Source organism: Eublepharis macularius, chromosome 12 (genome assembly GCF_028583425.1).
Source record: "Eublepharis macularius isolate TG4126 chromosome 12, MPM_Emac_v1.0, whole genome shotgun sequence".
In the NCBI taxonomy this organism is placed as follows: domain Eukaryota; kingdom Metazoa; phylum Chordata; class Lepidosauria; order Squamata; family Eublepharidae; genus Eublepharis; species Eublepharis macularius.
In genome coordinates, this window is record NC_072801.1 from 48,773,775 (window position 1) to 48,801,199 (window position 27,425).

Consider the following 27,425-nt stretch of genomic DNA (forward strand, 5'->3'; position numbering starts at 1 on the left):
TGAGGATAAAAGAAGACCATTTGTATTATTACAAGGTTGCCACTCAAACCCACATGCTCACAGGCTGGCCGTTCACACTTTGGGCACTGTGGCTGTGGCTTTCTCCTCCCCTGCTGCCTGGCCACTGTGTACTCCAGAATCACTTGGCCACATCCACCGTCTGAAAGGCTTTGATGTCTTGAAATCTGTCACAGGAGAAATTGATGAGCAGCTGCTTGGTCCCATACTTCCTGGGGGTCAGTGCAAAATGGATGATTGTGTGTCGTTTAGCCTCCACGGGTGGTGCACTGTGGAGGAAGAGGAATGGTGGATGGTCAGTTGAGATCTTGCAGAGGGGAAGAGTTGCATGCTCTGGTGCCAACGGAGATCTCACTGGGTGTGTGTATTTGTGTCTTGCCTAGCCCTGCCTGCTTCTCATAGTTTCTCTACACGAGACACCTGGATGTGTGTTCGTCAAAGTAGGGAGATGCAATGTTAACCAGGAAGCGTATTTTTAAAAGGCAGAGCTGGCAGAGCTTGCTCCTCAGAGGGTTTGTTAATTTCATCTTCCCCTCCCAGAACACTCTGTCAATTTCACCTCTCCAGTCTAAAACTGTGGGATTGCAACCAGGGGGTAGTAAGGAATGGAAATAGGCAGGAGCTGCCTTCCAGAGCTGGGCTTGGACCCGGAGAGGGTATAATGGGATGAAGTTTCCCTTCTGGCATTTCACAGCCCCTTCACACAACTCCAGAGTATAGCACAGCCTTTGCCCTGCTGCCGGCTCTGTCTATTTAAACTACCATTCCGGACTAACATTGCATCTCCCGACACGTGTTCTTCGCGTGTCAGATGTCTCGTGTAGAGAGACTCTCAGTCCCTATCTGAGCAGTGTGATCACCACAGAACCTCAGCACTCAAGGGGATCTCTCTCTCTCTCTCACACACACTCTCTTCCACTGAGGCTTTTGACCAAAGCAGCAACTGCTTCAGTCCTTCCTTAACTCTGGGGCATGGCTGACCTCACTAAATGCTTCTTTATTACTCACACTGTGTGGAGGGACGCAGCTCCGTGCAGCATGTGTGTTGACTAGGGATGCCAGATCCCCGGCGGGGCCAGAGGATCCCCCACCTCCACACTCGCTTCTCACACCCTGCCCCCACTTACCTAACCAGTGTGGGGGGGGCGGCACACCTTCCCTGCGCACTCCCCTGTGGCACTGTGCACAGCAGCCACTGGGATCGAGGCTGTTTTGGCCTGGATTAGGGCCGCTGCAAGCGCAAGAACGCTCCTCTGCTCTGCAGCACCTCAAAACAGGCTCGATCCATGGCACAACGGGCCCATTTCAGCGCAGATTGGGCCCGTTTTGAGGTGCTGTGGAGCTCTGCAGTGCCTCAAAATGGGCCCGATCCATGCTGAAACAGGCCCGTTTTCAGGCACTGCAGAGCACAGGAGCGCTCCTGTGCTCCGCAGCACCTCAAAATGGGCCTGTTTCGGCATGGCTTGAGCCTGTTTTGAGCCCCTGTGGAACCTGGGTGCACTCCCAGGGGCCACGCGATGACATCACTCCTGAAGTGACGTTATCAATGGTTGTGGGGGGTGCGGGGGTGCGCGCGCATTGTGCACGCGCACCGCCCTCTCCCCCAAGGTAAGTGTCAGGCCCCTACCCCCTGCTGGGAGGTTGAGGGGGCCTGGCACCCCTAGTGCTGACAGTCAGGAAGTCTGAGTGATTTTTAGGTAGCAGGGCTGGGAAAGCCCTTGGCTGGAGATTCTGGGGAGAGTTAAATTTACTATGCTGGGAAGACCAAAGGTCTGATATAGTTCATTGCCCCAGAGGATGAGAAGAGCTGACACATGGTTCCTCTGGCTAGATTCATCTGCATTTCACTCATCCTGTCACCTGGTTGGCACCTCCCTTCATACTCTTCAGTTAGCAAACAGGCTGAGTGGTAATGTAAGCAGGTCTGCTTGTTCCTGAATAGCATTACCCAGCAGAATACCGCCCTGTGTGGTGCAGTGGCAAGAAAGTGAGACAGAGGTGAGGGAGTTTCAGATTGTATTCTCAGCTCAGCCCTTCCACTCAAAGTCTCTCTACACAAGATGCCTCGGCACATGTTCATCTAGTGTAGGCACAATGTTATCCGTGAAGTGTAGTTTAAAAAGACAGAGCTAGCGGAGATCACTCCGCAGAAGGTTTGTTAATTTCATTTTCACCTCCTGGAAGGCTCCATTCTAAAACTGTGTGGGATTGCAACCAGAGGGCAGCGAGGAATGGAAATGGGCTGGAGCTGCCTTCCAGTGCCAGGCTTGGACCTGGAGAAGTTATAATGGGCTGAAGTTTCCCTTCTGGCATTTCACAGCCCTGTCACACAGCTCCAGTGTATAGCAAAGCCTTTGCCCTGCTGCTGGCTCTGTCTTTTTAAACTACCCTTCTCGGAGCCAAAACACACGTTAAGAAATACCTAGGTTCAGCACGTGTTCTCTTACCTCAAGGTTTGCCGGGATCTGTAGGCGTCCTGGAAGCTTAAAGTAGGCGTCCTGGAAGCTTAAAGATCTGTAGGGGTCCTGGAAGCTTAAAGTCCTGGAAGCTTAAAGGATCTGTAAGCGTCCTGGAAGCTTAAAGGCGTCCTGGAAGCTTAAAGCTTAAAATACAGGCGCCTGTATTTCCCTTCCCCTTTTTGCTGCTCTGTAAATGCTAAACTTTAAGCTTCCAGGACGCCTACAGATCCCGGCAAACCTTGAGGTAAGAGAACACGTGCTGAACCTAGGTATTTCTTAACGTGTGTTTTGGCTCTCGGTTAACGTTGCATCTCCCAACATGTGTTCTTCATGTGTTAGATGTCTTGTGTAGAGAGACTCTCAGAGGTCGAATTGTTGTCACAACCTGCCTTGTAGCAGTTTTGTGACAACAGATGCATGGGCCATGTAAGGCAGTCCCAAATGCTATGAAAACAGAGTGGGGCAGACATGCTGTTGGTGGAGTATGTCTTAATTTCAGTGAAGCCTTTCATGAAGTTAGCGCCTGTGTGTGTGTGTGGTTGTGAAATCCTCTGATGTTAATTTTGCCCTCCCCCCTAGCAACGCAGCAAAGAAATAAAAATCCTTCCTTGCTTGCTTAGCAACTCATACATTGTGTGTGTGTGTAGTGCCCTCAAGTCATAGATGACTTATGGTGACCCCTGGTGGGGTTTTTATGGCAGGAGACTAACAGAGGTGGTTTGCCATTGCTTGCCTCTGCAACCCTCGTCTTTGTTGGAGGTCTCCCTTCCAATTACTAACCAAGGCCGACCCTGCTTAGCTTCTGAGATCTGACGAGATCAGTTCCAAATCTTTCCAACTCTAGCTCATTGGGAAACCTCTGTGATGTGGAGTCAGCCCATTTGGAGGTGGCTCTTTACAGGGCTGAATCCACACATCCTTACATTAGCGCCTGTTTTTCGCTACTGTGGCACTATATTCACTGCTGTTCACACGTTCTCTATTCAGTTCCGTCATTCTCTCGCTATGGCTGCGCTTCAGTTGAGAACGCCTTGATAAACTCTTTCCTGCTTGGAAACGATTCTTTTGAGCTATTTTCAGTATGAATGTGAATGCTTACAAGCGCTTCTCAAGAGACCACCCCCTAAACCACCCCTCCTTCAGAGTGCCTCCCCTTAAAGGAACAGGACTGTGTCCAAAGCTCCCCCTTGTTTTTTCTTTCTTTTTAAAAAAAATGCGCTCTCCTTGCACTATTGCGACCTCGCGTTCTAATTTAGATCCCCATTGCTGCTTTGAATGTGGCGCCCTGTTAAAAGCAAAACCTCACGCTGAGGTAGGATTGCCAGCCTGAGGTTAGGAAACTCACAGTGATTTCAGCAGCTGAACCTGGGTAGGGAGTTTGGAGAGGTATGGAGCCGTGGAGCACATTAATCAAAACTACCGTTTTCTTCTGGGCAACTGATCCCTGTCATCAAGAGATCTGTTGTGATCCTGAGATCTCTAGGCACTGCTGGTAGGATTGCAACTCTGAGATTACTCTTTGCTGAATTTCAGACTTGAACTTTATTTTTTTTTGGTTTTAATAGTCAGAATTGCGATATAGCGCAAAACTGAACAGGTTTTCTTTAAAAAAAAAATTCCGCTGTCATCGGTGACGGTAGGTCTCACTCCTCCCTATATCCCATATTTCACACAGTAATGTGCACAAATGACAGTGCCACACAGACGCTATTGGGGCGGGAATGTGAACGCCTGCTGAGTAATTGTGGAATAGAAAATAACGTAATCATTGTGAGAGAAAAGCGGAAGGTAAGACAGTGTGGATTTAGCCCAGGACTGCTTTTCTTTGTCTGATCGGCTGGTCTCCATAGCCACTGATCCTCTGGTTTTACACAGGCAAAATGTATGCAGTATCCCACTGTGGTGGTTCCCCAAGATGCAAACTTCATCTATGCAGTCGAGCCCCGCCCCCCCATTGTCCACCTGTTCCTCACTCACCCGGGCACTGTCATGCACCCACAGGGCAAAGTGTTAACAACAGTAGCTGCATAGCACTGGGCACCTGCTGGGTGGCAGGATGAAGGGGCTGTCTACAGTTTCCAACCTCCAGGTGGTGGCAGAAGATCATCTGGAATTACAACTGATCTCTGGGTGACAGAGATCAGTTCCCCTGGAGAAAATGGCTGCTTTGGTGGGCAAACTCTATGGCTTTATACCCCACTGAGGCCCCTCACTTCCCTAGACTCCACCCCCCTCAGGCACAACCTCCTTCAAGCGCAGCCTCTCCCTCCCTCCGTTCCTCCTGTGGTCAGTCTTGTCTGTAGCCTTGGAAGGAAGGGCCTCCCATGCTCTGTGCAAAGACCCGGCCTGATACTTACTCTAGCTTGATCTTGTCCACCAGCAAGTCGCTGCCCTCTGCCAGCAGCACACAGTCCTTGACTTCCTGATCGAGAGGGTTAGTGAACACCACCTCCACTCTCGCCTCCTCGTTCACTTTTGCTCTGCCCAGTACCTGCCCAAACACAAAAGAAGATTGGCTCTCTCCACTCCTCTGGCCTGTCATAGCACTGGGCTAGGAGGAGAAACTGTCAGGCCAGGACATCGGAGGAGTAGGGGTCAGGCATTCAAAGGCTCTTCTAGCACCTGGGCCCCCTGTGAGGGCCAACCAGGCACCCCATATCTCTCAACAACTCAGAAATTCTTCTTGAAATGGCTGGAGCAAAGTCACTCCCAGCTTGGTATGCAAAGGCCTGCAAAGTGCTTTGGAGCCTCTCCCTCATGCAGCAGCAAAACTGGTGAAATAACTCCCTCTGCATGGTTTTGGGACGAGAAAAGGTCACTGGGAGGGAGGGAGGAGCCTTTCCTCCCTGTCCCTGCAGTGCTCTTCCAAGGCCATTTGAGCTCTCTCTCTCTCTCTTTTAATTAAAAAAGAAGCAGTTTCCTACAGCTGCTGTGTGGCTGCAGAAAGCACATAAAATGAGTGTATGCCTGTGCAGAAAACTAACAACTAGAGAGGGCCTGATGTGTGTGTGTGTGGGGGGGGGGGGGAGGAACCAACCTTGATGGTGAGGCTGGGGTTCTCTAGGGTGATGACACGATCCACCAGAATGTCACCCTCCTTCTCCACTTGACATAAGGCTGTGGTGTGAATCATGTTGTCTGTCGTTAGATACTGCTGGTACTCTTCATATGATATCTTTATAGGTAAGGTTTTCTCTGGAAATAAATGGACAGAAAAGGGACATGCTCTCAAAGCCTGGCAAAGCCTATTTCTCAGTTGGGCAGGTTTTGCTGTGGGCTTTGTTGGGGGATTGATTTTGGATTGGATGCCTTTAAACTGCTGGTTTGTACTGTTCTAGGTAATGTTACATTTTTATTCTTTGGTTTCAAATGGTATGGTATTTTAGTTGACTGCTTTTATTATATTTTTTATTGTAAGCAGATTTGAGGGCACTTCTGTTGAAAAGCAAAGTAAAAACATTGTAATAATTCAATGTTTACATGAATGTGAGTCTTGCAACACAGCTAGGGAATGACTGGCATTATTCCTAGCAAGTGTGCCCAGGACTCTGCTGTTTTGATTCATAAAACACTTTCCCTTCCCTTCCCTTCCCTTCCCTTCCCTTCCCTTCCCTTCCTTCCCTTCCCTTCCCTTCCCTTCCCTTCCCTTCCCTTCCCTTCCCTTCCCTTCCCTTCCCTTCCCTTCAGGAAGGTTGGGAAGCACAGAGAGGCTTCGCTCCCTCTGCATCCTCTTATGGTATCCCATGACGGTGGGAGCTGTGCAAGGAGATATCTGTCTCCTTCTCATCTTTTCCCACCCAGCCCCTTTCTGCTTGGAAGGAATGCAGGGCTTTGCATGCAAAGAAGAGAAGCAGGAAGATGAGGGATCCCCACTTTTGCAGGAATGGAGAAGGCAGGCGGCTTCCCTGGCCACATTCTGGTTGGCAGAGAGATGCGTGCCCCCTGTCCCTGGTTTGAAGGCATATGCTCTAGCCACATTGCTGAGGTTAAACAAAAGGCCATTTGCCATCTTTGCCCTTCTTGTTGCACCAATTAACCTCCAGAAGCACCTAAGCAGAGCACTTTTGCTTGGGTCTATTCTCCAAATCAGACATTATTCCCATTGCTGTTCCTGCTATGTCCTCTAGAGCTGGGCAGAGTATCAGAGATAGAAAGAAGACAGGCTCTATTCTGACTCAGCCTAAGTCTGGGAGTGGGGAAGACAGGAGAAGGGAGAAAAGGAATGAATGACAATCAAGCTTTTCTTTGAAAGGGGCCAGAGAAATTCATGGCAAGGGACAGGTGTCTCAGTGGCTATTAGCCAGGATGGCTTCATGGAGCCTCCATGTGCAAAGACACCACACCATTTGGGCTGAGTTAAGTAGTGAGGAAAGGCTGTCACTTCTCAGAGATATCTGGCTGGATCAGACCAAAGGCCCTTTGGGCCCAGCATCCTTTGTCCCTTGTCCAGATGTCCTAATAGCACCTCCTGGCAGAGGGAATGCCACAACCTGGGGGCGGCAGTGGAAGCAGCCCACCCTCAGATTGCTGACAATGAGAAGGATTCAGTGGTTCCCCTCAACTCATGGGCAGGTGAGAATGAGTGGAGACAGTTCACTGGGCATTTTAGACTGAAGTTGGGTGAATAGCAGAACTTCGATGAGGCTTAAACATCCTGCAAAACAGTGCAACTGGGAAAGCGTTGGCTTTTTGTATGTTTATTGCGGGAGACATGCGGTCAGAATCTCAGGGCCAAGCTACACATGACGAATGACACTTGAACAGCAAGTGTATTTCTCCCTGTTCACTTGCCCTCCACTCAATCCACTTGCCGTTCAAGTGTCATTCGTCATGTGTAGCTTGGCCCTTAGCCACCACACTTGGTACCCATTGAGGTTTTCAGACCATCTTCCAGTACAGCCCCACACTGATCAGGTGGCAGTCATAGCTGAACCCAAGGTGTGCATGAAAACACTGGGGCCCCTTTCTACATGGCTGCACATGACAAACCAGCCAAACACTGTCCTGGCCCCTCGTCTGTGCTCTGTTCACCTAGGGGCAGGGAGGAGGAGCCTCCTTCTTTTAAAGGAAGAAGAAGAAGGGGCATGATGCATTATTTAAAATAGATTTCTACACTCCAGTGGGGATCCAAAGCAGTGGACTACATCATTCTCCCCTCCTCCATTTTATTCTCTGAACAACCCTGTGAGGTAGGTTAGACTGAGGGCCAAGCTACACATGACGAATGACACTTGAACGGCAAGTGGATTGAGTGGAGGGCAAGTGAACAGGGAGAAATACACTTGCTGTTCAAGTGTCATTCGTCATCTGTAGCTTGGCCCTGAGATACCGTTATAAGATATGATATCTTTATAGGCAAGGTTTTCTCTGGAAATAAAATGGACATAGCCTTAAAGCATGGCAAAGGTTTGTTGTTTGTCAGGCTTTGGGGTGAGCTATTGGTTTGGGATCGGACGTCTTTAAAATGCTGTTTTGAAATGCTGTTCTACGGGATGTTACATTTTCATTTACAAATGGGCCCGGCATCCTTTGACTTGGTCCAGGAGGGACATTTTTCTGGTCTTTGACTGTTTTTAGTTCGGGAAGAGGACCAGGGAGTTCAATCAGAGCCATAGAAAAAAGGTGAATTTTGAGGAAGGATTTGAATTACCGATTTGTATGAGTTATTTTACATACCATTATTCTGCTTCATAAGAAATCTTCAGTTGGTAGAACCATAAAATATACAATCAGATAAGAGCTTAAAAAACTTCTAAAATATTGAAACCTCAGGCAAAAGAGCAGCTCCATTTTAAGGCTTTCTGGAATAAAAACATCTTTCACTAAACAGACCAGAAATCCTGTCAAGACAGCCTCAATCACACCTCCCAGAAGAGGGACTGGGAAGGATTTGGGAAGGAGAGCCTCTGTGGTGGTGTGACTAGAGTGGCTGACTAGGATATGGGCAACCCATGTTCAATTCTCTGCTGGCTGACTTTGGACCAGTCACAAACTCTCAGCTTAAATTACCTCAAAGGGCTTTTTGTGAGTGAAAAAACAGAGGAGAGGAGAGTGATGTAAGCCACTTTTAGTTCCCACTGGGGAGATAGGTGGGGTATCACTGAAATAATTTTTTTAAAGATAAAGTAGATAACTACATAATTCTCCCCTCCTCCATTTTATTGTCTGAACAATAACCCTGTGCAATCGGTTAGCTTGAGAGTGTGACTGGCCCAAGGTCACCCAATGAGCTTCTGTTGCAGAGTGGGTATTCGAAGCTGAGTCTCCAGATCCTAGACTAGCCCAGTAACCACTACACAACACTGTCTTTTCTGGTGGAGAGTTTCAGGCAAACATTAATGAGAGAGAATGGCCAGGTGTCGCTTAACAGAGCAGGACAACTTTGTCTAAGGAAGAGACAGAACTGGGCCTGTAAATATCACAGGCGGGAGACCTCAACGGAATAGCTGAAAGGAAAGTGGCGAAAGGTTGTGGCGATCTCTAACAGTTTGTGCTGTAGGAGCAAAGAAAAGGGCTGCATGTCCAGTGACTTATGTGGGAAGGGTTTGGGGAAGGAGTGAGAAGACCGAGAGGTGAATGAAGAAGTCTAGGGAGAAGAAGTGGAGGATGACCAGCGCATGACACATTTGATGGGCTGAATGTGGCGAGTGAAGGAGAGGGCAGATGGATGTGCTTAGTCCGGAAATAATGTTGTTAGGGGATGCAGAGAGGAGTGAAGTCAGGGAAGCTGGGGGTAGGATGAGAGGTCTTCAGTATATTTCATTCCAGATGGGAAACCTTGAGTATCTGTAGCAGCAATTGCTCCCAATTGCATTGGCCCCAAAACACTGCACAAATAATTCCCCAGACCTTCTCCCCTGTAGCAGCAAAATATCTTTCCTTTCATAACATTCAGCAGCGTTTAGTTAAACCACTTGTGGTGGTGGCTGATTTCTTGTCCTCCAGAAGAATGCTACATAGAGAGTATGTCAGATTTATTCTTGATCTAAAAGCTGTGGCTTCTCCCTGTTTGATGCCGCCCCCCACCTTCTCCGGTGCAAGGGCACCTCTGCTAAAGCGATGTGCTTTAGCCTGCATTCCTTTGCCTGTCTGGTCAGTCAGAAAGCATGCCTCAGGCATTGGGGTGTGTCTGAAAAGTTACCTTCTTTGGGGCCCAGTGTCACGGACTGCTCATTCTTCCAGACCTCATGGATTGGCTTCCCCATGTAGACTATGGTCCACGCTGTCATGTGTGCCTCCAGAGTCTTCGGCTCTGAAGCAAGGTTGGTGAGCTTCAAGGCTAAGTGGACATCTTTGCCTACCTCAGGGGTGCGCTGCACCTTGAATTTTCCTGAAACGTGGGGCTTTGGTGTTCGGACCATCTTTACTGCTGTGGCCCTCATTGTATTCAGATTCAGAGTTGAACGAGCTTTTTCAAACACAGCCCTTTCTTTATCAGAGCCTGAAAAAGAGAGAGCAGGGCTTGAACATAAGTAGCCCCACTGCCAGCTACTGTGGTTGTGGGAGCGTGGAGGGACAGTACTGCTGTGGTTGAGGGTAACCAATCTCCATGTGGCTGATGCTAAATCTATGCCACGGCCCCTCATGTTCTGAGCCTCGGCTCATGTTTGTAGGAAAAGAGGTCACAAAAGGCTGGGGTGAGGGAGGTGGGGCTAGTGCTCACGTGGGCTACTCTTTGCTATGGCTTTGCTTTCCTGCGGGGCATTAAATTGCAGCAGGGCTCCTCGGGACCCAGCAGGGGCGGATGGCCTGGAAAACAAGACTATTGAAAGGGCTTTTGAGCTGCCCACTCTGATCTCATGGAGACTCTGTCTGTCCCTGTAGGACAAGCTCTATGGAAGAGGGGAGTCATAGGGGAGACAGCTCCAGTCCAAAGCATAGCTCTTGAGGGGGCCAAGTGTCCAGCAGCGAGTCTGGGCAATTAGCCTGTCTGAGGAGAAGGCCACTCCACTCACTTTACCTTCTGCGTATTTATAATTGTTGGTGATGTCCATACGGGTATGGCTGCCCACAGCCTTTGTGCTTATGAACTGGCCGACTGACTTGGTCTCCGTGTAAAGTCTCTTGGATTCTCTTGTGGACGGGTTGTATGTCCAAGTGATTCGGTCCGCATTGACCTCAGCGAAAACAAAAGGGCTATCATAGTTCAGATCCACATCTCCTTCTTTGATGGCCCTCACAGAAGCCGGACCACATTGGAATATGCCTGTAGGGTTCAGAAAATGAGACGGCTGAGCAGCGTGGACTGAAGAGTAGAACCAGAGACTGAATCCTGTGAGTATCAGAAAAACGGTAAGTGGGGTTGGGTGGGGAAGAACGTGGTCTGTAGTCTCAGGAAGTGCTGCTCCTTGTCACAATGCACAGTGAGAGCATGGAGCATGTGGCCATAGCCTCAAGCCCAAGTGTTTTTAGACAAGATGAGGCCCATTCAAGGAGACGGCTCAACAGCAGGGCGGGGGGAGGCTTTGGCCTCTGTGTCTCTGTTGGTGGGTCTTTCTAGGGCATCTGAATGACATACTAGAGGAGCCCCCCCTTGGCTTGATCCAGCAGAACTCTTCTTATGATCTTCAGAGTAGGGAGGTTACAAGGGATGAAGCCAATGCAAAAAGACCCAAGTGGGAAGGGCAAACTGCACGTGCAGCACTGTCAGAGGAGCTGCAATCAGAAAGGACTGGACCCCGCTGCCATCTGTACTGCAGGGAAACCTGGCCACTTCACCTGTGCCTGTGCCATTCCCAGCATCACTTATGCCTCTGAACACTGAACGCTGGGTTCTTTGTGTAGCCAAGTTTATAAAGGAAAGTGAGAACTGCCTCTGAAGCAAGGCAAGCGGGGAATGCTGGGAATGCCCAGCTGGCACCAGTGGGTATTTCTGCTACATGTCACTGTCACAGAGTATTGTTCTAGTTGTATGGGGGCATTATTTTTAAAACAGGCATATAGAAACGGACTCTTTGTTGCAATGCAGCACATTAACCCTTGAACCTCAAGATTGCACTGAGATGACGATTCTCTCTAATAATCCATTTCTGACAGGCTATCAGCCCTCTGACTGAGAGACCAGAAGTTTATTTATCCCAGGTGTCACATGAAAATCTTGTGTCCTAGTGACAAATCACTCAATATTATCTTTTAAAATTTTTATTTAAAATCAGTCTAATCACTCTTGAAATTATTAATAAATAAAAATCACAATACAAAAAACACTAGTGTGTATTAATGAATTTTACTCTATAAAAGGCAAGGTGTACTTACAACAACTCACCTCTTATCCCCGCACAGGTGCACTGGCATGCCCCATGGAGATAAAAGGTGAGTCCTCTGCAACACTGTCTTCCCCAGCCGCCTTCCCCACCTCTGCAGCCGTGCGATTTAGCCAGGATTAGGGATGAACTGGGCAGCTGAGGGGTGGAGGAGTGTGTCAGGGCGATTGCCTCTCCCCTGGCAGCCCTCTCCATCTCTGCAGCCACATGATTCAGCCCGGGTTGGGGAAAATTGGGTAGCTGATGGGCAGAGGTGCATTCCAGGGCTCTTACCTCCCCCTGGCATCCCTCCCTGCCTCTCTGGCTGCATGATTTGGCCTGGATCAGGGCTGAATTGAGTGGCTAAAAGACAGAGGAGCATGCCAGCGCACTTACCTCCCCCCTGGCATCCCTCTCCACCTCTCCAGCTGCGTGATTTGGCCTGGATCGGGGCCATATCGAATGGCTGCGGGGTGGAGGAGTTTTCTACAGCCCATTGTATTTTTTCCCACAACGGGCTTTGTTGCTAGTTTACTAATAAAAAGCATCGTTGTGTCATCCCTTATCCTATTTTAATTTAAAAGATAATATGCAGTTTTTCAGATTCTCAGATTCTTACCAAAGTATTTTCAGAAAAGATGCCTGAGAGATTCAGGGTATTAGGGGGTGGCTATCTTACATGAGCGAGTGCGTGGGAAGTTTCAGGGAAGACACATGCAATGAGATTCACTTGAGCAGCCCTAGGTACTTCGTAAAGGAAGCTCGCAGACTCACTGCGGGCTGCGTTGCAACCGAGGGCCAGGCTGTGGTAGAGGCGAGGTCCAGCACTAGAAGAGGCTCAGTTACATGAACTTCACATGGCTTTATTAAACCGTCTGAAGATGTAGTATGAGTCACCTCTGAGCAAATGATTCCCAAGGGATGCTTGTTGAAAACTGCGTTCTACTTATTCTGTTCTTTCTAAGATTTAGTCTGGGCATAAAGTCATTTATTCACTAACTTTTCTCAAGGTAAAAACAGTGACAAACAGTAAGAAAGAAGGAATACATATTTGCAGGTGTGAACACTAAAAACCAAGTTCTTAGGTCGACTTTGCTCAAGATTCTGTAACATTATGGTCAAAGTCTGTGGATGGAAATACAAGGCACTTCTGGAATGGTGCCAACACCTTGTCACCCTCAGAAGAGGACCTCCCACCTGCTCCTCCCCTTGCAGTGCTGGACCTCGCCTCTACCACAGCCTGGCCCTCGGTTGCAACGCAGCCCGCAGTGAGTCTGCGAGCTTCCTTTACGAAGTACTTAGGACCGCTCAAGTGAATCTAGTTGCATGTGTCCTCCCTCCAACTTCCCATGCACTCGCTCGCACAGTCACACTTCAATTTGATCTGCGTGATTACATTCACACATTCAATATCAGTTCCTCCTCAACTGCTAAAAGTATTCCAGGCTATTTACAACTGCCAAATTCTCAGTTTCCCCCACCTCCCATATCCATTCATTGAAATGCAGATCTTGACACTTTCTCATACCTTAAAGAATTGCAAATTGGCAAGTCAGAGGAGAATAAAGTACTTGCTCTACAGTGTCCATCCCCAAGAATTCTTGCTGCAAAAAGAGAGTTGAATTGGAGCTCTGCTCTCCCAATTCAGCATTTGTACTCATTTGCAAAGGCAATAACACAAAAGGAGTGCTTGTGAAAGCGGCTTGCACATGTGCTGAGCAAGACAGCCTGCATGTGAATTGAGACCAAACATAAAATCCTGCACTTGAGCATCTCCAGGTAATTTGCAACATGTATTTCCACTCTGTGACAGTACCCATGCAAGGAGCTGATTTAGGTAAAATGCAGAGCAGCTTCCCCATACCTGTACTTCTCTCCTGTGGAGTTGCGTCCAAAATTTGCCACCCATCATATGCAGAGCCAAGGTCAGGTCGAACAAACCAGCTTTCGTTCCACACATGGTAGTTCCTGCAACCATGAATGAGCAGGTGAACCCAGAAGACATCAAAGAGGATTGTGAGACTAGAGACTAGAAGACGCTTCCCAGAACTTCTTTATACCAAAAGCAGAGGAGGGGGTTCCATGACATGGCCATGGGGTCCCTCAGAGCTGCTTTTGGAAAAGTTCACTGGCAGGCAACATGGTGAGCTGGCCAGACTGTGCTGTGTTGGGCTCCATTTGCCTCACAGTGCCCCAGAGGCTGCTGAATTTTAGAGCTCCAGAATAGCCCTGCTGGGCAGACCAAGGCAGGTCCATGGAGCCCACACATCTTCCCAGGCATCATTAGACAATATAAGAAGATCCTTGGCAGACCCATGGGATAGTCAGTAATGCAAATAGCCCTCCCCTTCTGCCTTTCCCAGCTAGTAAAAGTATGTGGGGGGGTGAAAGGAGAGTATGAAGACTCCCCTTCTGCCTCAGAGAGCACAGGAGATGATTTGTGCCCCCCCCATCCCCCACTGTTTTAAAGGTAAGCTTACAGTAACATGTTAAACACAAGGTGGGTTGGAGTTTTGTCAAAAGCAAACTCAAGTTTGTGTAATGTGTGGCTCCTCATTGCCTGTGTGGCCAGAAGAGCTTCTGTAGCACAGTGGTTAAGTGGCTGGGCTGTTAATCAGCACTCGCTGGTTTGACTCCCACTACTGCGATGAGCTCAGGAATTGGCCTTGGGTGAGCCACTCCTCTCAGGCCCAGCTCTCCAGCTGTATTGTGAGGATAATAATAACACTAACCTTGTTCACTGCTCTGAGTGGGCACTAATCGGTCTAGAAGGGTGGTAAATAAGTGCAGTTGTTGTTAAGACCAGAAAACCAGCAAGGGTGGTGTGGGAGAGGGGATGGCCTGGCGGGAAAGGACAGAGTTCATAGATTGCAGCTGTGGAGCCTCTGCCCATCTCTCTCTCTGGCCATGCCATTGAGCCCTTATTCTGTGCACAGAAGCCCACTGCCTGCCAGAACCCACAGCCGTGCGGCAGCAAAATAATTACCAGATACTATCTATTCCCATTGTCAGATAGTTTCCAGAGGGATCGTAGTACTCATCCACAGTTAGAGTCCTGTCTTCATCATGGGCAGAGTTAAAGTTTGAAATCATGCGTGTGGGCACTCCCATACATCGGAGGACTAAAAGACAGAGACAAAGAGAGGGGGAATCCTGGGGCTGGTCCTTCCTTGGTGGGCTCCGAAGCTGTTTTTTGTGGCAGACAGCACATCTGGACCCACCTGCCGGAGCTTGCAGAAAGCCCCACCCTATCAGGAACAAGCAGGGAGGGGCTGTGGCTCAAGGTGAGAACACAAGTTCTGCATGCAGGACACATTCTGTTCCCAGCAGGGAGCAGCCCTTGGGAAAGACCTTCCTCTGCCTGGGATCCTGGATGGAGAAGTACCTTGGTGTGGTATCATCCATGGGTGTGGCATGTGCTCCCATCCATGTTTGGCCCTAAACTCTCTGGAACAAAGCCTGTAACTCTAACCTAGCCTTCTGGAGACTGGGTTAGGCAAATACCTCACCCTAGCAGGGCATGGGCTAGGCACAGAGAGAACAGAGGGAGACTTACCAGTGGTCAGCACTCCAGCAAAGACCCAGCACTGCCCAAACTTCACCGCTCGAAACTCGGAAGCCTTCCACTTCCGCAAGAGGTCCACACTCCCCGTCCAGCTGCTTGGATTTTGTCCCCCTCTGTACTTGCCACTCCAGTTCCCCTTCAGCACTCCACTGTCATCATTGCTGTTGACCTGCAAGACAGGCGAAGCTAGTCTGAGGTCAACATCCTTTGGCTACTCCTCAGTTGTTGTGTGGAATTGCCTTCCTCCACCTGCCCAGAGCCACATTTCCCTCCTTTCCTCAATTGGCTGTTTCTCCTGCAGAACCTGGAAGGAGAGAGGAAGCATTCCTGGCTGTTGCCTAGGGAAGTGGGTCCAAAGCCCCCGCCTCACCAAGCTATGCAGGCAGTTTCATTCCCTCCCTGCCAGGGTGACGTGGTGAGACTTTCCCCTGGTCCAGTCCCAGGCAAGTCTAGCTGCCCTAGTGGAGCTGGGCAAGAATGTGAGTGTAAGTCATGCAGTGCAGATGGCGAACATCCAGATTTAGTTGCGCACCAAGACCCACTACGTGCAAGGCATCACTTTCAACGGGATGTGCATTCAGCAGCACCACCAGCCTTCAGCCCCAGTAACTCTGCAAAGCACAACTAGACTGCTGGAAGAAACACTGACCCATCACTTCTCTCTCTCTCTCTCTCAGCATCGCTTCCTTCTCTCTGATGTTGAATTCCCACCCATTGTTCTATCCCATGACTGAACATGTCCAGACTGTGCACCGTTTCCCATTGTCATCACAAAGGGGTGTGTGTTTGTTTCCGCTCAGCACTGCTTGCAATACATCCAAGAACCGGTCTTTGGAGCTTCTGGAATCTTGCCACCCATCCTGCCACGGAACACATCTCTCTTGTGTTCTTGAAATGGAGTCCTGGGTGCCTGGATTCCCCTGTGATTGTGCCACTAAACTTTCATTACCATGTTTTTGGTTAATGGATGGACAGCCAGCACCTGGTCTGTGGCTGGACATGAAAGCCGGCTTGGAGACATCTGACTTCAGAAAGGAAGGGATGGTCCTACTCTTTCCCCTTGAAACTCAGTTGGGATGGAAATAAGAGGGGAAGTGTTGTGAAGGTGTGTGATTGCATGCCGTTTGTTCCCAGGATGTGCTGGGGATGAGATGCATCTGACAGCACTTGTATACACAAAGATCCAGAGGAGTTAGCCGTGTTAGTCTGTGGTAGCCAGGGCGTTTTTTCAGTGGGAATGCGGTGGAATGGAATTCCAGCACCTCTTGAAAATGGTCACATGGCTGGTGGCCCCACCCCCGATCTCCAGACAGAGGGGAGTTTAGATTGCCCTCTGTTTGGAGATCAGGGGGTGGGGCCACCAGCCATGTGACCATTTTCACCAAGGGTGATTTAAACTTTAAAAAACTTCCCCTTGTTCCAGCTGACCCAAAGTGACATCATTGTGTGGTCCTGTGCTGGCAACCCACTGAGTTCCACTTTTCCCAGAAAAAAAGCCCTGGTAGTAGCAAAAAATAGAGAAGAGTCCAGTAGCACCTTTAAGACTAACCAACTTCACTGTAACATAAACTTTCGAGAATCACAGTTCTCTTCTTCAGATGCATCTGAAGACGAGAACTGTGATTCTCAAAAGCTTATGCTACAGTAAAGTTGGTTAGTCTTAAAGGTGCTACTGGACTCTTTTCTATTTTTGTATACATAAATTAGTCCATTGCAAACTTTGAGTCCAGTGGTAATAAGCTCTAGAGAGTCAACGCTCCCTTTGTAAATACCTGACAATATCTTCATCTGGTGTCTGACAAAGAGAGATTTCAATCTCAAAGCTTATGCCCTGGAAAATCCTGTTGGTCTTTAATGTGCCTCTGGACTCAAATCTGGCCATCGTACTGCAGAGCGATACGGCTACGCACCTGAAAGAAGCCCCTTGTATCCAAAGAGGGAATATTCCCAGTCTCTTCTTACCATGGCACTCAACACCCGGCTAACATGCTTGGGGTCATTTCGGCGAGCCAGATCACCCTGGGGGTCCTGCTTGCAGCTTCTGCTCCGGTCCAGCATAGTAAGGCAGATATTCAGAATGTCCTCTTGAAACTGTTTATGGAGGAAGGTATTAGTCAGGCAGTCTGTTCTGTCCTGCCGTTTGTAGACTGACCCAGGGAGCTCTTTCTAAAAATCCTCACTGGTTGAGGCACAGCCTCCCAAATGAACTGGTAGGAAACAGAGGTGAGCAAAAGTGGCCTGTCTCCACTCAGAATGGGCTGGGTCTAATGGAGTTTTGTCAGAGAATTCTTGGGGGAAATTTGGGGCTTTTCCTGAGAATTCTCCGAAGACCCAAAAGCCCCCCTGGGGTGCTCTTCACCATCCACTCCTTTCTGTCATACCTTCCTATATTTCACACTTAACAAGTTGAGGGGGAGGTGAGGAGGGAGAACAGGAGCTGCTGTAACTATTTAAAACTTGCTCTAAGTATCCCCGCTCTCCTCAGTGAAGGCTTCAGAGAGCTACTGGATCCTGCATTGCAGAAAGAACACTACAAGTGACGCCTTACACAGGTTGGACACTTGTCAGCTTCCCTCAAGTTTTGATGGGAAATGTAGGCGCCCTGGTTTTACAGCTTGGCTCTCCATTACAGCTGCAAGACCAGGATGCCTACATTTCCCATCAAAACTTGAGGGAAGCTGACAAGTGTCCAACCTGTGTAAGACATCACTTGTAGTTTGGCTCTGAGCGTCAAGCTAAACAAGATGGTGGGCATGAGTTCATTCAAGTGGCCAGTAACACAATTTTACTTGGAACTGTAGTTTTCAAAGACAGAGCCACATGGGCTTGCTGTGGGATGGGAGGGATTCTTCACAGCTTTCTGCCACCTCTGCTGTCTGCTCAGCCTGTTTCCTTCCCCTCACGCTCTGTGTGGCTGCACCCTGCAGTCCCAGGGGGAGTGAAGGCAGGAGGAAGGTGGCAGTGCATAACAGCTCACAGCCCCAGATGCACGACCACTGCTGTGGTGCCACCCAGTGGGACTGGATGTAGGGAGCCAAACAAGCAGCTGGCAGATGCAGCGGAGGGTTGCAAAGGAATCCCTCCTGTCCCTCAGCAAGCCCATGTGGCTCTGTCTTTGTAAACTACAGTTCCCAGGTAAAATTGCATCATTGTTCACTTGAATGAACCCATGCCTGCCATCTTGTTGAGCCTGACACTAAATGGAATGAACTGGAATGAACCCATGTCTGGTGTCTCATTTAGCTTGACCTGAGGCCACAACCCTTGCTCAAAGAATCAGTAGTAACCCCCCTCCATTTTCATGTCTGTAGAACAAAGATAGCAGGAAGAGCCCTCAACTTTGGTTTGCCTGTCATTTTCTGTCTTCTTCCTTCTTCACAATTTGGAAAAGTGAAGAGAGTGCGGAAGAGGACGTCGTTATGGGCAATGGTGAAATTCAGAGGTTGGGCTCAGCTCCTCGTGCTCTGGGATTTACATACCAGCCAGCTCATTTCAACACACACATCTAATTTCTGGAATTCTTCCCTGTTGCTCAGTCCCTTCCCTCCCTTGGAATATACCTGTCCGTAGTCCCATCCAAAGTTAGAGATATGATCTGCACTGCCCGAAAAGACCAGACCAAACTCAGAAAGGACATACTCCTCACGCTCAGCATCATTTGGCATGAACACATCATCTTCTGAAAGGCAAACAGCATTCTCTGTGAGAAAGCTCTTGGTGGGAGAGCCGAAACTGTTGCCAACCCCAAGCAGAGTTGCCAACTTCTCCTAGAATTAAACTGATCTCCAGACTGCACTGATCAGTTCCTCTGGCTGCTTTGAATGGTGGACTCGATGGCATTATATCCTGCTGAGGTCCCTCCCCTCCCCATGTCCTGCCCTTGCAACGATCCACCCCCAAATCTCTAGGAGTTTTGCAGTCTGAAGTTGGCAACCCTAGACTCAAGTCAGAAGTGTTGACCTGGAAAGCATCTCACCATAGTCCAGCAACTGCTGTCCCATGGGTGCATTTTTTTTAAAAAAAACTTCAGCATCCTTGTGGTGGCCACAAGGGCACTATTATGTCTAGTGTCACCATTTTGAAGGCTGTGCTAAGCCCCTCCCCCTTAGATGGGCTTCAGCAGGCTTGACAGGTGCTTGCTGGTGGTTTGCAAACACCTGAAGATTCATGCCTCTGCCTGCTGATCACAACTGATTGGCAGGAGGAGGCATGAGCTCCAACGAGAAGAGGCAGGCTGGGGATATGGGCATGCACCTGGGCCAATGATGTCACTTCTGGCACGAAACCCTCTGTGTTTTGTCCTGATTCTTAAAGAATCCGCCTGATGCAGTGCTGTTGCTTCCAGGTTGCACCGGCAGTGATGCCATTGACATGGGCCAAGGGCACACATGCATGCACAGAGAAGAAGGGAGAGTGACTTCCACTCAATTCCTGCCAGGTGCTGGGAGGACCTGGCAAGTTGCAACCCTGGGCTGCAGGCAGAGCAGTCACATAGAGGTTCTGCCTGCAGTCCACAAGCCATTTCCCTCATAAGTTTTTCTTTGCAAAATCCCAGCAGTCGTGCTCTGAAAGAGCACAGCAATGAAATCTTCCTAGTAAACCAGGGGCATGCAGTGTTCCACCTGCAGAAAATTCCTTGTGTGGAAGCAACCAGAGAGAAATAAGGAAACATTTGCCTGCCAATAGTCCTGTTGAAGCCTAAGGGCTGCAGTTGAGCGGGATACACTGAGGGACAAGTTTTGAATGGCTAGGCTTCCCATAGCAGACAATGGGTTCTGTTGCGTACAACATTCATTCATTTTGTACCTGCCAGCCAAGGATTGAAAAGCAGCACCACAGTGCCCAGACTCCTGTCGGGTCTGCTGCTCCCAGAGCTAGTCGTCATGCTGAGTTTGTAGCGTCCAACGATGGCATTTGGTGGACTCGAAATGGAGACACTCACTGATCTGGCATCGGTAGATGTCTGGACTGCACTCCATGAGCTGCTGCTTAGTGTGTTGGACACAGCAAAGGCCATGCGTGTCTTTGCTTGAAGATCAGGGTTTGCATCTGAGGACAAGGAAGACAACAGGGCAGTCCCAGCACATCCATATACAATCAAGATGGCCTTTGGAGGCTGCCTTTGTACAAGTGTCAGAGAGGACTCCTGCTTTGTTACTGGAAGTAACTTCCAGCCATGTTCAATGGACTATGTTGTGGGAAAGGCTAGGGCATGGGGAAGTGTTGCCTGAGCCAGTCTCCCAGAGAGGGGAGCATTGCCCAGCTGGGAGAGGAGAGAAAGAGGAACATACCTGTTTCTGCGATCAGTGTGAGGTTGTTCCCTAACGGCTTGGTCCTACTGAAGGTCAGAGTGAGCACAAAGGGCTGCCCCCGCCGCACCACCAGCTCTTTGGTATTGTACCGGTCGGTGTGATGGGCGACAGTGTTCTCGTCCCATTTCCAGTCAACATTTGCTAGAGTCTCTGCTGTAAGAAAGTGAGGAGAAAAGCTGAGGCAAGATCCAGACCAGACAGACTCTGCTTTAGCAGTACCCGTGTCCTGCCCAGCACCAACCATGGTTGAGGGTGGGGGGGTCCTAGATCATCCTTTGCCTGCCTGCTCTAGAATTGGCAACCTCCAGATAAGCAGCCAAGGGGCCTCCTTTCCTACAATTCCTTGCTGTAAATAAGCTGAATATAATTTACCCCAAAGCTCGGGTGATTGCAGGTGTCAGCCCTCAAATTAATCCCATGAATTCCATTGATTGGTACAGAGGTTGTTTTTCTGGATCAGAAAGTTCACTGCATTTACTGCATCAATTCTCTGCCAACCATTTGTGGAGAAGGAGCACGTCATTTGTGGCCCCCAATTCGGCATTCTGAGCAAACGGCCAGGGCACTATCTGCCTGGCCACCCAGCATGTCCTCAATTGACTTTGTTTAGCCTGGTGCAATCTCTTCTCCCTCAGCTGTGCAACTCCACATCTCCAGGCCTCTGCTTCATGGCCCAGGGCTGGTGGAGCACTCTGCAGCAAGTGGCAGCTGAGACGGGTGGGTGAGGGATTTCTGGGGCAGCACATGGATTAACTGCCTCTTTCCTCATCGGCTGCTTCACAGAAGGGCCCAAAGCAACTTTCAGCAGTATAAGAAATCAACATCCACTATACACAAGCAAAATCAGTGTCAGTAAAGTCAGCAAAACAATAAAAGGAGCAGCATAAACACCTCTGTGTGCCTCACTGCCAGAGGCAGGGTGAGTCAACATCACAGTGCAGGCCCTTCAGAATGCCCTGCCTGGGGGGAGTTTGTACTGGTTTGGTCAGGAAGAAGTTTGGTGTTTCAGTGCAGTGTTGGTCCTTCTATGTTTGGTCACTGCTATTGCTAGGCAGTTTGCTTTGAGCTGTTGTGTTTTTGCTGACTATTGTTTTAATGTTTCTTGTAAACCACTTGAGGAGCCTGTATAGGATAGGGGGTAGAAGTGTTTTAAGAAATCAACCAAGAAATAAGTTCTTGGATGTGTGGAGAGAGCTGAGCTCTTGCACTGCCCCGTATTCATGGCAGGAGTTAACGCTGGCTAAGGGCTGCGTGCTTGGGCCTCTCTTGAGGATCCTGACGGGGATTTCCTCCAAAGCCAGTAGTGTATTGCCAAGCCACAACTGTAAGTGAGCCTCAGTGGCAAAGAGCCTCTGAAAACAGAGTTCTGAAGGCACTTTGTAATGCTGATGGAGAATTCAGAGTTATCCACAGCTGGAATGTGCTAAGTGTGCCCTTCCATTGTTGTTAATTCTGTGCAAATGCACAAGGAGGCAAGCCAGTGGGGCATTTCCTCGTGAGCCCGTTGCATTCTAGATGCTGCAAGCTGGAGCCACTGGGACAAGCTTGCTAGCTTCTCCAGCCCCCTCGGGGGGGGGGAGTTCTAGATTGCTCCCTTCCTAGAACCCTGGAGGAGTTCTACTTGGGTTGGGCCAGCTGCAAACAAAAAAGTCAGCCCCAAGGCACTTGCTTATCAGGTGCCTGTTTCAGGCTTCCCCTAGAATTAAGTTTTTTTCTAAAATGGGGGGAAGTGTGCACTCTCCACTAACACCATCATCTGCTGCCCCAACAGCATACACAACATTTCCTAGGAAAAGAACAGCCCCAGGTCATAACACAGGAGGCAGCTGAAGAGAAAACTTTGCCTTTAGGGAGCTGCCAATTCAGGCTTCATTTGCTGTAGTTTCAACCCTCAGATCGATAACTGAGCATTGCCAGCTTGTCTTCAACACATGCAAGGACTTGGCATCTGCCGGAGAAGGGGCTCTGCTGCTGCCTTGGCAGGGCTGCTAGGCACCAGGGAGATGCAAATGGATGCAATCAGGCCTTAGCCGGACTAATGAGGTTGTCCGCTGAACTTTGCTGAGCTTGCTGAACTTGAGTTAATTGGCAAGTTGAGAACAATGGCTCCCCCAGGGCTATATAGGGATGTGGAGTTCTTATCTCGCTACACATGCTAATTTCCTGCGTTTCACATGCCGCCTCTAAGCAAGTTTTTTTTTAATAATTTTTTTTATTTTTTTAACATAGAAAACTACAACCGCCTCTAAGCAAGTTAATTCCAACTTGTACCTTTGCTTCCTGACTTCCTTCTTTGCTAGTCCCCTCCCACCTTCTGCCTGGGATATAAGGACTCAGGAATCTATACTCTTACTTGTATCTGACGAAGGGAGCTCTGACTCTCGAAAGCCCATACCCTGGAATTCTTGTTGGCCTTTAAGGTGCCAATGGACTCGAATCTTGCTCTTTTACTGCAGACCAGCATGGCTACCTGCCTGAAACTAGAGCTCTCCGCTGTGAGTCTGAAAACCGAAGACCATTGTGCTCCTGTATCCTGATGCCCATCGGTCCCTCTTGCCAAGAAAGGGCATTGAGTCTTCTTTTCCAGCCATGTGCATCATGCCCCAGAGCCTGCTGTGCTGCTCCCCACTGATGTTATCTATCCCATAGACCAGCAGCCCACCTAGGCTTTGCCCCTGATAGCACTCAGAGCCAAGCTACAAGTGACAAATGACACTTGCCTGTCAAGTGAACAGACTCACATGTATTCCTCTCTGTTCACTTGCCATTCACTTGTGCTCTACTTGATCAAGTGGAGAGCAAGTGAATGGCAAGTGAACAGGGAGGAATACATATGAGTCAGTTCACTTGCCAGGCAAATATCATTTGTCACTTGTAGCTTGGCTCTCAGGCAGTCAAAAAGGGGCACAGCTGTGCTCACTTACTGTCTCTCAGTGGGCTAAGGCTTCCTGACACAGAGGGGAGCAAAAGAGAATGATGTAAGCTTCTTTGAGTCCCCGTTGGGGGAGAAAAAAGTGTATAAATAAATAATAAATAAATTTGTGCTCCTGAAGCCTAAGCCCAGGCAGCTGCTGGCTGGCTGCTTGCACTTACCAGTCATGATCTCTCCCTCTTTGGGTCCTGGGCTTCTCAGGGCAGCTTGATGAGACAGGATGAAGCTCCAAGGCTTTTAGGGAGCATCTTATACGGAGCAAATAGGAGGCCCCTCCTATCCAAGCCAGGAACAGCCCAGTGAGGTGGGTGAGGTTCACAGGCCGTGCCAGAGGTGCCCTGCCCTAAACATCCAAGTGATAGGCTGCTGTCATGCTAGCCCTGCCTGTGCAAGAGGTGAGCAGAAGACACCACCGTCCACTGCAGGGAGGGGGATCTTGCTGCTGTGTCTGTATGCAGGCATGGACTGGAGCCATTTCCAGGGAAGGAAGAAGGAAGTCAGAAAACATGGAAAGCATTTCCTTTGGGACTTCCAGGCATCGCGTGGTCATGAATGTCTTCAGCATCCTTTATTCAGCTGGCTGGGACAGGGACTGGGAGCAAAAATGCTGGTCTACTCCCCCACCCATGTAATTAAATAAGACACCTAATTAAAGCAACTGTATAACCAGCATTTCCCAATGGGGAAGAGCTCAGTTGTGCAATCCAATTAAGGAACATTTCTTCAGAGGGTGATGCATTGCTGTCTCTCCCTCACTCATCCCCTGTCTGACTCTGAACAGCTTTCACCTGCTGCCACACAGGGCAAGGGGGCTGGAGGTGGATGCTGGCCTGTGTGAAATGCACACCTTGAGCTACTACTGGAAGCTTCTGCTGGACCAATCAAGGTCTGAACCCTCTGGCCCAGGTTTTGTGGCCTGCTGCAAGGCAGAGGAGGAGGAAAAGGCAACCGGGAAAAATACTCTAGGCAGGAATGTTCTTGGATGGAAAAGCTCTTAAGCTGCCTAAGTCTCCAGGCTCCTAATCTAAATGCTTACTATGCAACAGATAAATATTTATTTCTGCGGTGCACCCATGAAAAAGACTTTGCTCAGATTATGCTGCAGGAGCATCCAGAGCAACTTTTTCCTCTGAGATGTCAGCTGGTGCTGCTGCCAATAGGCTTCCCAGTAGGCCACCGGTGGGTAATCTCCTGGAAGTTTACCCCATTGCCTGCTGATTGCTGGCAAGCCCTTCAGCAATTGCCTACCACTGGCAGGCAACATGGGAAAATGTGCACTGAGTGCTCTTCCAGCCGGGCATGATGTTGTCAGTTCCTGAAGTGATGTCTTCATGCCAGCTGCTGGCATGCTCCTGTGATTTGTTGGCACCAATTTTGGCCTCAAAGGTCCAGAATTGGCCTTGTGAGAAGTGCTCATGGCTCATGGCTCATGGCCAGGAGTGGCATGCACAAGGAGTCTACTTAAGCTAAGTCCTGAGCCCCTCCCTCCCCCTGGGAGGGTATAGAGACCTGGAAACCCTAGCGACCAGTAATGTGGACAGTAGAAAAGCAGGTGAGGGGATGCAGTTTTGGCTGGATCTGAGGGAACTGGTCCTCCCCAGTGGTGACTGGGCAGGGACAGCTCTGCTCTCCATATAGCAAAGCATTTGTGGCCGTTATTTCAACTAGGGTGCTGTGCCTCTGTTGGCCTTACATGCCTCCACTAGTAGTGGAGGATCTCCTGGCACCATAAAGTTGCCAGGTCCTTATACTTGCCCAGCAACAGATGGGGGACCTGGCACTTACCTCTTGCCTTTCTTATGATTGTTCTTGCGAGCGTGCTCCAGGCACTTGCCTGATGATGTCATTTCTGGGAAGTGACATCATCATGACGGCCATGGGTGTGCTCCTGCACTTTGCGTGGGGCTAGTTCTGGGCAATTTGGAGGCAAAATTGGCCCCAGCGAAGCATGAGACCACACCTGCGGTTGGCGTGATGATGTCCCTCCAGGAAGTGACATTGTTGCACCCCACTGGGAGTGTGCCTGGCATGTGCTTTCCTGGGTTGCCTGCCGGTGGCGGGCAATCTCCCGGTGGCTTGTCACTTCCTATTGATTGCCAGCAATGGACAGGCAATGGGGAAATTCCCAGGTGATTTCCCACCATTGGTGGCCAACTCAGAAGCCTATGTTATCAGGAGGAACTTCCTATCACTGCTCAATTGGCCAACATGGAAAAATGGTGCACCCAGAAGTGACATCAGCATGTTGCCAGGGGAAGTGGGAGATAAGAGTTTTGCCCAAATATCAGAGCATCCCTAGTAGTGATCATGGCAGCATGCTGATGTCACTTCTGAGCACACAGGGCACGACATCAGTCTTTCACCGGCAAGCCCCCTGACCCCTCACTGGTTGCCAGAGAGGAGCTGGAAATCTTAGCCTCTGGGCCTGGTTCCCAGCCTGGGCTAAATCTCTTCCTATTGTCTCAGGTTAAAGAAAGCATGGATGGTAGTCACCAAAAGATGGGGGGGAGTAGGGGGCAAAACATGTATTCTGGGGTAGCAGTCAAGAAGCTTCCTGGTACTAGGCCAGGTGGACTGGTGCCCCTTCAAGGCCATAAGTTGCCTTTGAGGCTAGATGGAGCAGCTACATTTCCAGGCAGAGTTTCACAGAAATGAATGGAAATATCAGTGAGTGCCTCATAGTTGACAGAAACTTCTACAGCCCACTCAAGTCCAAGTGCTATTAGAATTTTACAGGGCAGTCCTATGCAAATTTATTCCCGTCTAAGCCCCTTGATTTCAATGGCCTTAAAAGGATTTAACTCTGCTTGGGACTACACTCTTAATGTCAATGCATGATCACCATCTACAGTTATAGTCATGAAGGGGGGCATTAATTAAGAATGGTAAAGATGACTGAGCTGGGGGCATCTTAATTGGGAGAATTAGGCTCATGCTCTGGAGTGCCAGGCTAGGATTTGGGAGGGCCAGGGTTGAATTCCCATTCTGCCATGGAAGTTCACTGGGTAAGGATGGGCTAGTCTCAGGGCTATTTTTTCAGCGGGAACACAGTAGAATGGAGTTCCAGCTCCTCTTGTGTCCGGAGTCCCCATCTCCCCTGATCTCCAGACAGAGATCAGTTCCCCTGGAGGCCATTTTGTAAAGGGGCCTGTGTGTCTCTTCCTCATTTCTCTCTTGAGAGTTCCACCGCCTCTTTTCCCAGAAAAAAAGCCCTGGCTAGTCTTTCTTCTTGCTGCCTAGCCTACCTCATGGTTGTTGTTATAAGGATAAGATGGAGAAAGGAGAATTATGATATAAGCTGCTTTGAGTCACCACTGGAGAGGACAGTGGACAATAAATATGGAATTCAGAGCATTAATATGGGGGAGGGGAGGAGGCAAGAGGAATCCCACCAACCAGGCAGACCTAGCTGATTTCCAAGGACATCAGGGAGCGGGGTAGTGGTAGGAGCAGCAAAGGGCTGTGGGTGGCAAGTGGTGCCCCTGGCTGCACTGCCCCTCCCTGGCTTGCCTTGCTCCCTTTCCCCCATGTTGCCCCGGGGGACAGCAGGCAGCTTCCAGCTCTATAGTGCTGGGTTCCACTCCCTCCTCCCTACTTCATGGTGGGCCCAGTGGCAGGCCAGCAGGGAGGGCATGCCAATGTGGCTGGCTAAGGTGCCCGAGTCCTTGGGCTGGCCCTGGCCCTGGCCGGGTAGGGTGGTGGTTTAAGTTGGCTGGAGGGTGACAGTCAGTGCTCCCAGATGGGCAGTGTACCCACTAGTTGCACTGGGGCTATGGACCTGCTGTGGCCCCTGTCTTCTGCACAGCTCTGGCTACATTCAAGGCAAGAGGATTCTGCCTTTGGCTTAAGGTCCAATGTGGTGTAGTAGTTAGACTATCACACTAGGATCTTGGAGAC

The 27,425-nt window shown here is 49.5% G+C and overlaps 1 protein-coding gene across 2 annotated transcripts; it reads right to left on the reverse strand.

Moving 5' to 3' along the window:
- On the reverse strand, positions 1–23,732 carry LOC129339035 (protein-glutamine gamma-glutamyltransferase E-like). Of its 2 annotated transcripts, XM_054993636.1 has the most exons (13): positions 23,690–23,732; positions 20,576–20,749; positions 20,091–20,333; positions 18,845–18,963; positions 17,247–17,375; positions 15,276–15,453; positions 14,706–14,841; positions 13,584–13,687; positions 10,438–10,683; positions 9,619–9,918; positions 5,515–5,672; positions 4,835–4,968; positions 1–287 (listed from the first exon to the last, which is right to left on the reverse strand). In XM_054993636.1, exons 1-13 carry the CDS (start codon positions 23,694–23,696, stop codon positions 140–142), a joined length of 2,076 nt encoding a protein of 691 aa, XP_054849611.1. In that variant the 5' UTR covers positions 23,697–23,732; the 3' UTR covers positions 1–139. The 2 variants fall into 2 exon arrangements, with proteins under 2 accessions (XP_054849611.1, XP_054849612.1); XM_054993637.1 differs by lacking the exon at positions 9,619–9,918.
- Between the last annotated feature and the right edge of the window lie 3,693 nt (positions 23,733–27,425).